We start from the raw sequence: 12,072 nt of genomic DNA on the forward strand, positions 1-12,072 counted from the left end.
TGTTTTCCTTTCTCCGTCTGTCACTCACACCTAGCAGTCTGGTCGCGGAATGATTTGCAGCCTCTCGCTCTCAGGGAAACGCTGCTGTGTCTCACAAATCAATTACAGTCGCAGCAGGCAGTGGACGGATCAAGCTGCCATCAAGCTGTACGCAATCATAACAAAACAAACCCGTTAAGGGCAGAATATACCTGCGCAGTTTCAGCGGCACAGACGACGCACGGCCTATTAATTAGGCCGCGATAGGGATTAGGACGAGTACTTGGCCTGTTTTCCTTTCATGCAACGTGTAGCGAGCGTAGCCTACAAGATCTTTGCTGGGATAAGCTGCAGTGCGTCGTCGGTCCTGCTGAAGTTACATATTTTTTGTGAGCGGAGCCCCTTACGTGACGTGACAGCAGCGTGGACCTACTTTCACTGCCTCACGTCACCAGTCGAGCGACAGCTCAAATCCAGAAAGCCAGGACTAGGTTCCTTTGCACTGCTGACAATTGTTTTCACGTCTGTCAAGCCCACTATTCTGAAGATGGGGAAGACTTGTCGTGTATGTACTGGAAGCAGTTTTTTCTTCTTCTTTTGTTCGGTCTTCCTGATTTTACGTGTTAACACAAACATGAAAAAGGTTGCGGGAAGGTCGGCGAATACCGAGTACGGAACCGAGACACACATGACGTTACTTTTCTCGTCTCAGACTGTTGGTGTGACAACCGTTTTCACCCAACTGCTGCATGTACCACCACACGGGGTGTCATACATATGGTGCGCCAAATTGATATTACTATCGTTAACTGTTATATAGGGTTTTGAAACTATCGTTAGCTGTTATACAGAGTTTTGAAACTATCGTTAACTGTTATATAGAGTTTCGAAACTGTCGTTAGCTGTTATATAGAGTTTCTGGAACGAATGAAGAAACTCTATATAACAGCTAACGATAGTTTTATCAAAAGCGCGTCGGTATCGTTCCCTGAAATGCCATTGCAAAACTGTCTTTTTGCTACGAAATGTACATTTCAACTAGAAACACAATTTAAAAAACTACAAAATTAGGAAATGCTTGACAGTTCTTCTATTGTCGTCTTCTCAAATTATTGTTGAGTTCGTTTAGTATTAGCTTTATCATATTATTTGTACTTTCGGCCGTACCGTTTTCCACGGTGTGCGGTTTGAAGATGGTAGGCCTACAGAATATTCGCGGTAAACGAAGATTTGATTACTTGGTTCTTAACCAAGCTTTAAACGAAGCAGCGAAATGATGGACTTATCAGACGACGGTTAGTTGAAAATAATCTACTAAATGTTGTAGTAATTTAGTGCAAATTCCCTCGAAGGAAACGTTCAGCAGCCATTTTGCCGGCATCGAAACATCCGACTACGTCTTCGCTATTTTTAGAACTCTATATAACCGTCGTTAACGATAGTAATATCACTTGCGCGCACCATCCCGCCGTTTTGCAAAACCCTCGTTATCTGTTATACATAGTTTTAGCAATAATGCGCACGAACGCGCTATTGATACAACTCTATATAACAGTTAATGATAGTTTCGAAACTCTATATAACAGATAACGATAGTTTCGAAACTCTATATATAACAGTTAACGATAGTTTCAAAACCCTATAACAGTTAACGATGGTAATATCAATTTGGCGCACCATACATACACCCCTCAGTTTGATGAGGAAAATGACGTCACATTTGTACTCGGCGGTATATGTTCGGTTCTCACGCAACCTCACTATTAATCACACAATGCTTAAGCGCTGTAGTAACAACGGTCTGTTAGGCCCCAGACATTTACAGGCATTGATGGAACATATGTCTCTGAGTACGCGGAGCTGTGCATTTGCTTGACATTCACGGAATGTTATAGACTGGCAGTGACGGCCAGCAACCTTTGTTATCGATAGTACCAGAGATATACAGTCTCTATGTCTCTGATAGTACCCATCGGGGACTTGGCGTACAGTAACTGTATCTATCCAGTCTGTGTATCCAGCCCCATTGGACAGACTGTAAGATGCAGCGCTGTCTGACGTGCAGGCAATAAAGTAACCCCAGGAGGCCTATGTAGACCTATCAGATATATATACACAGCAATGCACATAAAACCACCGAGTCTATGGAACCCCGCGGGTAAAATCAGGCAGGAAATCAAGGCCACCAGCAAAATAATAAAACCTGCCCCAGGCTTTACGAGGTCTTGCAAGTTCTGGCCCTGCTTTTTTTGTTAATCTCTGCTGTAAGATTACATGAAGTAAGAAGCAGAACGCGCTATGCCTTGCTGTGTGCTGTCCGTGGCCACTGAAAGTGTCCATCCAGATAAAGCACGTGAGAGATCAAGGGGGTTCAATCGTGCACAGCGTTTAATCCAAGTTTCCACTAAGTCGCATTCACGATCCTAGACTTGTAGCCACTGTGAAAGAGAAGGGGATAATGTCCCCTGACATAGTCTTACACTCCCCATGACCTTACTTTTGGCTTAGACGTGCCCGTGTCACGTGGTTCAATCACCATAACAACCTTGAAAAGCTCAGTCAAGGCCACCCCTTAAACTTTCCCCCGACAAGGTCGTTGATCAAACTGACATCATCTACCTCCAACACCGCGTTCCGACACACGCGTTCCAGAGTCCGTGAGACCGGCCCCAGGGCCGAGTTGCAGAACCAGAAGTGAGTGCCACCCCAACGAAAGAACAAACCGCGGGCTCAGATTCGTTGAAATCACAACAAATCTCGGTTTCAACCAATCCAACACCGCGGTTGGCTCCCGTTTTGGTGGTAACTTTCTCGTGTACCTCAGCCCAGGACTGTATGGTGTCATGTGACGTACTGTAATGTACAAGGTGCGAGTGCGCAGTATGAGGACAGGGGGTGACAAACCTCAACACGACAAGGAAACCTTGAGCCCCCCCTCCTCTTCCTCAACACGACATCCGTGTCCCTAGGTCGGGAATGTTGCGGTTTGCGGCAATGTGTGCACACGACGCAACGAGAGCTGCGTGTGAGAGCCACTGGGTAAACATATACCCCGGGTGTCGTGCACATTGTAATCCCCCCCCCCCCCCCCGCTCTCTCTCTCTCTCTCTCTCTCTCTCTCTCTCTCTCTCTCTCTCTATCTCTCTATCTCTCTCTCTCTCTCTTGATCTCTCTCTCTCTCTCTCTCTCTCTTGATCTCTCTCTCTCTTGATCTCTCTCTCTCTCTGAATCTCTGTGTCTGTGTCTTTGTTTAGACCGAAATTTGTTCGCAGAGTGGAGACTGTTGAAGCAATACAGAGTGGTGGTGAGAGAGAAAACAGGTTGCAGGGTTTCTATTGCTTCGTATAACACCTGTCACTTATCTACCTGCAGAGAGGGGGGTTACCTGTCAATCTACATCAAATCAGCCCGGTAAGCAAAGTAAAGGTAATTACTCGACTCAATTGATTTGAATGATTTATTGGTCAGGGTTACAAAGTAAGGGAAAGGCGAGGTAGGAGGAGGGGGGGGGGGGAGGGGATGCGGAGTGAATTGCCAACGTTTGGTTGATACAATATTCTGTATTATGACAGAGAAGACAGGGGGAAGTGGCATTGGTAGGAAGGGATGACTAAATGTGTCATTTCTGGGCTTTAAAGACGCGTAAGGTGTCTCGTGAGAAATGATATGGACAAAGTTCTTTCACACTCACTCGTATAATATTAAAGCAGCCATCGTATATATATATAGATAGACCAGGGGGTTTCGTCTCAAAGGTAAGCACAAAAGACATTTGGCACTCCCTGCCATTCGGTTAAGGCGACAAACATATTGTTTTTCCTCGAATGGTGTGTGCTTCACTCAAGTTGTCCTCCTCCTCGTTGTTGTTGTTGTTGTTGTTGGTTGTTGGTTGTTGTTGTTGTTGTTGTTGTTGTTGTTTTGTGTGTATTTTTGTGTTTTTTTTTGTTGGGGGGGGGGGGTGTGGAGGAAGTGACGAGGGAGGGGAGAAGGACATCTTGTCATTTCACACGGGGCTAATTGCAATGGTATGACAAAGGATGGAATATTACCTGTGACAATGACTGGCACTTTGCTCACGCTGCGTTCCACCGACACGAGACAGGCTGCTGTCACGGGACACCCAGATGTAGAAATATCATGTCTGAGATGTTGTGAGATGTTGTGAGATGTCTAAGATGTTTGAGATGTTGTGAGATGTTGTTATATGTCTGAGATGTTGTGAGATGTCTGAGATGGTGTGAGTTATATGAGATGTTATGATATGTTGTGAGATGTCTGAGATGTTGTGAGATGTCAGAGATGTTGTGAAATGTTTTGAGATGCTGTGAGATGTTGTGAGTTGTCTGAGATGTTGTGAGATGTCTGAGATGTTGAGAGATGGTGTGAGATATCAGAGATGTATGTTTTGCACAGCCAGCCACAATCCGTGACATTTACCTTATTGCGTTCACCTCGTAATCAATATACATCAGGTGTGTCTTTATCAGATGTACGCAAATACTTTGTTGCTCTACGCCTGTTGTTCCAATATAGCGTGTAGCGCAGTACATAGTATTCCCTGGGTATTAGTGTATTACAGAGTATTCCATGGGTATTAGTATATTGCAGTGTATTCCCTGGGTATGAGTATATTGCAGTGTATTCCCTGGGTATTAGTATATTGCAGTGTATTCGCTGGGTATTAGTACATTGCAGTGTATTCCCTGGGTATTAGTATATTGCAGTGTATTCCCTGGGTATTAGTATATCGCAGTGTATTCCCTGGGTATTAGTATATTGCAGTGTATTCCCTGGGTATTAGTATGATATTGCAGTGTATTCCCTGGGTATCAGTATATTGCAGTGTATTCCCTGGGTATCTGTATATTGCAGTGTATTCCCTGGGTATCAATGTATTACAATGTATTCTCTGGCCTTTATTGTACTGTATTACACTTTTGTACAAAAAGTACTCCACGCGCCAAGACATGCGCCACGAACCCCATCCCCATCCCCACTCTAATCCCCCCACCCCTCATCCCTCAAGTCTTCTTTGCTCTAAGATGTGCATGCACCCATGTCAGCCCATAGACTTTATGTGGAATGTAATTTTTCTTACGATCCAAGCTGTGGAAAATACAAGGTTTTGCATTTAGTGTCTGAGGGCTTTTCATTCACGACATTGAAAGCGGTAACTGAGAGCTCAGAGACACGGATCTCTTCATGTGTAGTGACGATCTAATTAAGGACAATGACCCGTACTCTATCAAAACTTGCATCGCTAGCAACAACACGCAACTGACAAACAGCATATCATGAAGTCGATCAACATAAGTGTCGCATTCACAATTCAAAAATGTCCGGCCTACACAATCATTGTACGCTTTTTTTCACAATCCACTTGCTACCTTTGTGTTCGTCCTCAAATCAGCTTAAAATGTCAGTGAAGTTATACGGTACGTAGAAAAATGCGAGCAGCAGATCTGCACAGCAAAATCTTGCCCTTCCTTTTTATTTTGACAAGAAATGCAGGCGACATTGAGGGGACGCAATAAGGTCAGTACGGTGTGATTTACACAGGGCCATGAAAGACGAGACGTCATAAGAACTGCGAAAAAACCTGGAGTGCGCAAACAGGTTGGGGTGGACTCGACAAAACTGGGGTAGGTCGGAAGTTTTGAAACCGCTGTTGGAGGGCTTTGAAACGTACACCAGAGGAACAAAATACCGTGTTATTGATAATGGCTATCATATTTTTGTCTCGACCTTCTCTGCACTCGACGCGGTGACGACTGACGAAATTAAATTGTGCATAACTTATTAACAGGAAGTTCTTTCAGTAACAACGAGAGACGGAGGGGGGAGAGAGAGAGAGAGAGAGAGAGAGAGAGAGAGAGAGAGAGAGAGAGAGAGAAACAGACAAACAAACACAGACAGACAGAGGGAGAGACAGAGACAGAGGCAGAGTGAAATAATACCAGAAACAGAGTAAGGCAGAGACAGAGAGGGAGAGACAGAGACAGAGGCAGAGTGAAATAATACCAGAAACAGAGTAAGGCAGAGACAGAGAACGACAGAGACAGGCAGACGGACAGACAGAGTGCATTTTCTCCTCAGTGTATTGTCATATATATTTATTTTTCACACGCCGCAAGCACTTAGCCAACACAGTGGTCGCTTGCTTCTTTTATCCTGGTCTGTTTGGACAGTTTGTGCAACGTAGATACTTGTAGATGTCTGACCGACTTTTCTGTAGGAGGGGGGAAGTTGGGGGGAGGGGGGGGGGGTAATCCACAGGGAGGTGGACATTGCCATACGGAACGCGTCAGCCAAAACAGGTAGACTGACCGATGAACTGAGGAGTTGGCGCCAGGTGTTGGGATCACAGGCACTTGACTCGGGGGTTTGGGAGGGGAGGGGAGGGGGGGATAGCAAGCTCTCCTCCCTAAGTGCATGTTCTCCAGAGAACATAAGCTATTATTCACAAGAGCTCCGATACCACCCCGGCTTTCGGCAAGACAAAATTGATACTCTGCACCCACCCCACCCCACCCCCCCCCACACACTTCATCCCCCTCACCCCAAACCCCGAAAAAGGAGTATGACTGCCTAAATGGTGGGAGTACATAGCCCAGGCCACACTTAAAAACACGAGTGAACGTGGGAGTTGCAGATATGTACGCTGAATAAGAAGATAAAGCAGATCTATGCACTGGTTAAAGTACATGGTCTTAAAGAGTGAAGAATAGCTAGGCCTACACAAGTGTTGACAAGAGAAACAGGGTGAGTGTAAGGCCACAGTGTTATTTCAAAGCGACAAGCGTACAGGGTTGATGCCCTGACGATCGCTATAGAACGCAGAGAGGGAGTGGCACAACACCCTCTCGCGTGTCTCTGTCGGGGGGTACAGGCCTATCGTTCAGTATGCTCGGTGCATCATATTGCTGTGCTGTTTCATCTAAGTGAATCCACCCACCCCTCCCTCTGTCACCACCCCGCCCCCTCCTCCCGTCATTTTAGACAGCGTGCTGACGGCTAGTAACTATTTTGGGAGTTTTACTGCTACTCTCCTAATTACTATGCCTGTATGTTGAAAAAAGAGGAGTAGTGATGAAACAAATCTGTCCAGTGTTTGAGCAGTTAGTACACACACACACACACACACACACACACACTGTGACGCGCGCGCGCGCGCGCACGCGGCACGCACATGTATACACACACACTGGCACACACACACACATACACAGACACACCGGCATACACAGACACACATTCACACGTACACACACACACACACACACTATTTGGACATTCATTAAGGGGAGTTGCTTCGGGTTGATAGACACTAAACTATGCAGGCAGATATATGTCAGCTTTGAAAATTTGGTAACAGCTCACCATTCCCAACACTCGCCGGTTGACGATAGTAGACATAGTAGACACTAAATTATGCAGGCAGGTATGTCCGCTTTGAAAATTTGGTAACAGCTCACCACGGCCAACACTCGCCGGTAGTGTTCGGCGCATTATCCTTTTGATCATCTCACTTACAAAATAATGAGCTACAGGTGTTAGGACATACAAGAGACGAGAGACAGCTCAAAGAAATGCAGACCACGCTGTGTATGTGCTGTTCTAGAAACACAACACTTAACAGGTGATTAGGTCATCATGTGTGCCAACGGATACACTGATGATAGCCAACAGGAGTTCAGACCACACTGCGTATGCAATAAACTATACAAAACCAACAGGTGTGACGATTATTAACTGTACCAACGGATCATGATGGCCGTGAGATGATCAGACTATCTGCACAGTTGGACAGATGACAATGCCTGTGCCAGCAGGTTCTCATACGAATTGTACAACAATAATAATACTACAAGGACATTGCCCGTATCAGCAGGTTCTCAGACGAATTGTACAACAATAATAATACTACAACGACAATACCCGTATCAGCAGGTCTTCAGACGAATTGTACAACAATAATAATACTACAAGGACAATACCCGTATCAGCAGGTTTTCAGACGAATTGTACAACAATAATAATACTTCAAGAACAATACCCGTATCAGCAGGTCTTCAGACGAATTGTACAACAATAATAATACTACAAGAACAATACCCGTATCAGCAGGTCTTCAGAAGAATTGTACAACAATAATAATACTACAAAGACAAATATATATACCCGTATCAGCAGATGTTCAGACTTCCTACACTAAAGACATAATCATAAACAGGTGCTCACGCAAACTATACTATCGGGGTTGGGATTAGGGTTAAAACCAACAGGTGTTTAAACGTTCGGGGCTGAACATGCCAATCATGCCTGTATCCAAGACCCAATAACCAACAGGTATCGGACTCCCTGCCCTGAAGACATGGCAACAACTACGTAAGTGGCCGTGCTATTTGTACAATAAGTGTTACGATTAGGGTTTATAGCGAATATGTGTTTACTGAGACGATCTGGACCAAAGAGACGATACGTCTGCATCAAAGACCCAATAACTAACCTGTGTTATGGGATTCCCTCCTCTGAAGACATGGTAATATACGTCACCGTGCGCTACGCGTACAATAAGAGTTACGATTACGTATGGGGGTTATTAACGACAGGTGTTAAGACGACCTAGAGACACTAAAGACACACTAACCAACAGGTGTTTAGACTCCACGACAGGTGTCAAGACGACCTAAAGACACTCAAGACATACTAACCAACAGGTGTTAAGACGCCCAGACAGGTGTTAAGACGACCTAGAGTCACTGAAGACGCACTATCCAGCAGGTGTTAAGACACCAAGACAGGTGTTAAGACGACCTAGAGTCACTAAAGACACACTAACCAACAGGTGTTAAGACTCCACGACAGGTGTTATGACGACCTAGAGTCACTTCTTCTTCTTCTGCGTTCGACGGTTGTGTCTAGGGTCGTAATTCCGCTGCTGACGTGAACTGGAACGTCGCTTTCAGGTCTTACCTAGAGTCACTAAAGACGCACTAACCAACAGGTGTTAAGACGCCAAGACAGGTGTTAAGACGACCTAGAGCCGCTAAAGACACACTAACCAACAGGTTTTAAGACGCCCAGACAGGTGTTAAGACGACCTAGAGTTACTAAAGATGCACTAACCAGCAGGTGTTAAGACTCCACGACAGGTGTCAAGACGACCTAGAGACACTGGAGACACTAAAGACACACTAACACACAGGTGTTTAGACTCCACGACAGGTGTCAAGACGACCTAAAGACACACTAACCAACAGGTGTTAAGACGCCCAGACAGGTGTTAAGACGACCTAGAGTCACCAAAGACGCCCTAACCAGCAGGTGTTAAGACTCCAGGACAGGTGTCAAAACGATCTAGAGACACTAAAGACACACAAACCAGCAGGTGTTAAGACGCCAAGACAGGTGTTAAGACGACCTAGAGTCACTAAAGACACACTAACCAGCAGGTGTTAAGACGCCAAGACAGGTGTTAAGACGACCTAGAGTCACTAAAGACGCACTAACCAACATCTTTCTTTCTTTCTTTCTTTATTTGGTGTTTAACGTCGTTTTCAACCGTTCAAGGTTATATCGCGACGGGGAAAGGGGGGGGGGGGGATGGGATGGGATAGAGCCACTTGTTCATTGTTTCTTGTTCACAAAAGCACTAATCAAAAAAAATTGCTCCAGGGGCTTGCAACGTAGTACAATATATGACCTTACTGGGAGAATGCAAGTTTCCAGTACAAAGGACTTAACATTTCTTACATACTGCTTGACTAAAATCTTTACAAACATTGACTATATTCTATACAAGAAACACTTAACAAGGGTAAAAGGAGAAACAGAATCCGTTAGTCGCCTCTTACGACATGCTGGGGAGCATCGGGTAAATTCTTCCCCCTAACCCGCGGGGGGTCACTAACCAACAGGTGTTTAGACGACATAGAGACAGTAAATACACACTAACCAACAGGTATTTAGACGACATAAAAATACCAAAGACGCGCTGACCAACAGGTGTTCTAGGTGACTTACCTGTGATGAGCACGGCTTTACCGGCGGGGTCGACAAAGATGTCTGGCTGCCTGCGGAAAACGAGGACAGCGCTGAGGGCCCCCAGGGCCAGGTAGAAGGCCACGTGCAGCAGGGGGACCGCGTCCAGCACGCTGATGATGGGGTGGGGACGTAGGACAAACACCGCCACCCCGAACAGAGCGACGCCCACCCCGAGTAGCGTGCAGTGGCGCGGCATGGTCAAGGATGGTACTCACACAACACAACACACTTTGTCCTGGGAACACTCACAGGAATCCACGCAGATTCTCTACTGAGAGTAACAACAGGTCCAGATCACTTTCTCTACCGAAGGTCAGTCTATCACAGCTGACCACGACGTTTCCGTGGTGGGTGCTTCCGAGTCCAAACTGTCTCCACAATTCACAAAGTGTCCTGTACTGGGACTCCCGGACAGCTGTGTCCCTATGCTGATTATGATGGTCACAACACGCTGTCTCGTTCTGCTAATTGACTGACACGTACAAGTGTTTACGATGAAAAGGGTCGACCCTTGACCTCTATAAATACAGGAACGTCTTTGAAGACTGGCAACCTTCTCAGTACAGACACTGACAGGCCCTAGCGACGATCAGTGGCGACACAACAGGTCAGTGATTGTAGGTCCGTCGGTCACTTGCACAACGAACACTCGCGGTTTCAAAGTAAACACTGAGGAACTTGCAGCCACTGGTAGGAGCAGTGCCAAGCTGAATGACTTCCGATCTCTGCTCAAATCCGCGAAACAGCAACAGCTGAGGACCCCGCAGTGTGGTTTGTGTCTGATGGTGGCACAGCTAGCAACAATCGCAGGCACCCGCGCTATGTCAGTCAGCCGCTCAGCGATTCTCACCTGTACCTGAGTCGGGAGGCTCTGAGAGAGACAGGAAGCGGTTAGCGCGGCGCTACCACACACAGGTAGTCACGCCGTACTGCACGACGCGTCGCACTCAACAGGTGCGCGTGTCACACTCACCTGGCTTCACAGGTAACGAGCTCAGGTAACACTGACGGGACTCGCTACTGTATCAGCATCTATCTGACGGAAGTGTTGACTGCTAGCACCACAAACTCTGGCTCCAGTCTCACAGAATTATAGCACACTCTTTTCTCCCTGGCTGCTGGCTGGAGGGGGGAGAGAGGCCGTGAGGAAGGGGCGAAACGCAGGTAGAAACAATAGAAGCAGGTCAAAACAGAGTGGCGAGTGGAGAGAGCCTGCTGCTGGAGGAATTCAAAACAAACATGAGTCCCTCTCAACTTGCACTACAGGTCGAGCAGGACGAGTTGAAAGCACTGACAGTCACTGCTTGTTAGTCGTGCGTTATCGGTCTTTCTCTCACTCCGGGTAGATATAGAGCAACTCGCACTGGTAGAGGTGGGGAGTGTACCCGGCCTTGAGAAGTGTTGCTTTACGCCCGGTTTAGGTGCATACAAGCCCCGGCCTTTCAATGGACGAAACGTTTAAGCCCTCTTTCTTCTCTATCAATACAAATGCGCGAATGACGTCTGCAACCACTACAGCAAAACAGAGTATTAGCCTGGATACTTCTCGTGTAGGCCTGCACACACTTTTTATATCATCGTCATTTTCATGTTCCGCCTGTTCGCGCCCCCAGGCCATTGGCTGAGACTGGTTATGACGTAAGCCTTCAGGAGCAAAAATCATTCATTGCGCTTCACTGATTAATCATTAATGGCAAAGCCGTGTTCTGAAACAATAAGGCCTTGTTGCGTCCATATAATTGCGCAAAACAATGGCGACCATTCACGTCCGTGTAAACAAAGTTATTCCGCGTTTAAAAGAAACGAGTCACCGCTGCGCCGGTCCTGACTCAGTGGTAGTTTAGTTAAAAGGATAGTCTAAGCACTATTCCATTGTCCATTATCACTCTCATTTATTCAAATACTAACATTTTATATTTGAAAACTGCAGGCAAGAAAGCGATGTGGTGATAAAGGTCGTCCTTCTCTCTCTCTCTCTCTCTCTCTCTCTCTCTCTCTCTCTCTCTCTCTCTCTCTCTCTCTCTCTCTCTCTCTCTCACACACGCT

At 46.2% G+C, this 12,072-nt stretch overlaps 1 protein-coding gene across 1 annotated transcript in view; it reads right to left on the minus strand.

The window, feature by feature from the left end:
• The window catches only part of LOC138959827 (retinol dehydrogenase 16-like), a 30,713-nt gene extending 19,143 nt beyond the window's left edge, over nucleotides 1–11,570 (minus strand). Inside the window, exon 1 of the mRNA XM_070331461.1 lies at nucleotides 10,006–11,570. Coding sequence (XP_070187562.1) covers nucleotides 10,006–10,222 — 217 coding nt within the window. The 5' untranslated portion in view covers nucleotides 10,223–11,570. The remainder of the gene's footprint in view (nucleotides 1–10,005) is intronic.
• Nucleotides 11,571–12,072: the final 502 nt, after the last annotated feature.

The sequence above is a fragment of the Littorina saxatilis genome, linkage group LG2, assembly GCF_037325665.1.
Source record: "Littorina saxatilis isolate snail1 linkage group LG2, US_GU_Lsax_2.0, whole genome shotgun sequence".
Lineage (NCBI taxonomy): Eukaryota > Metazoa > Mollusca > Gastropoda > Littorinimorpha > Littorinidae > Littorina > Littorina saxatilis.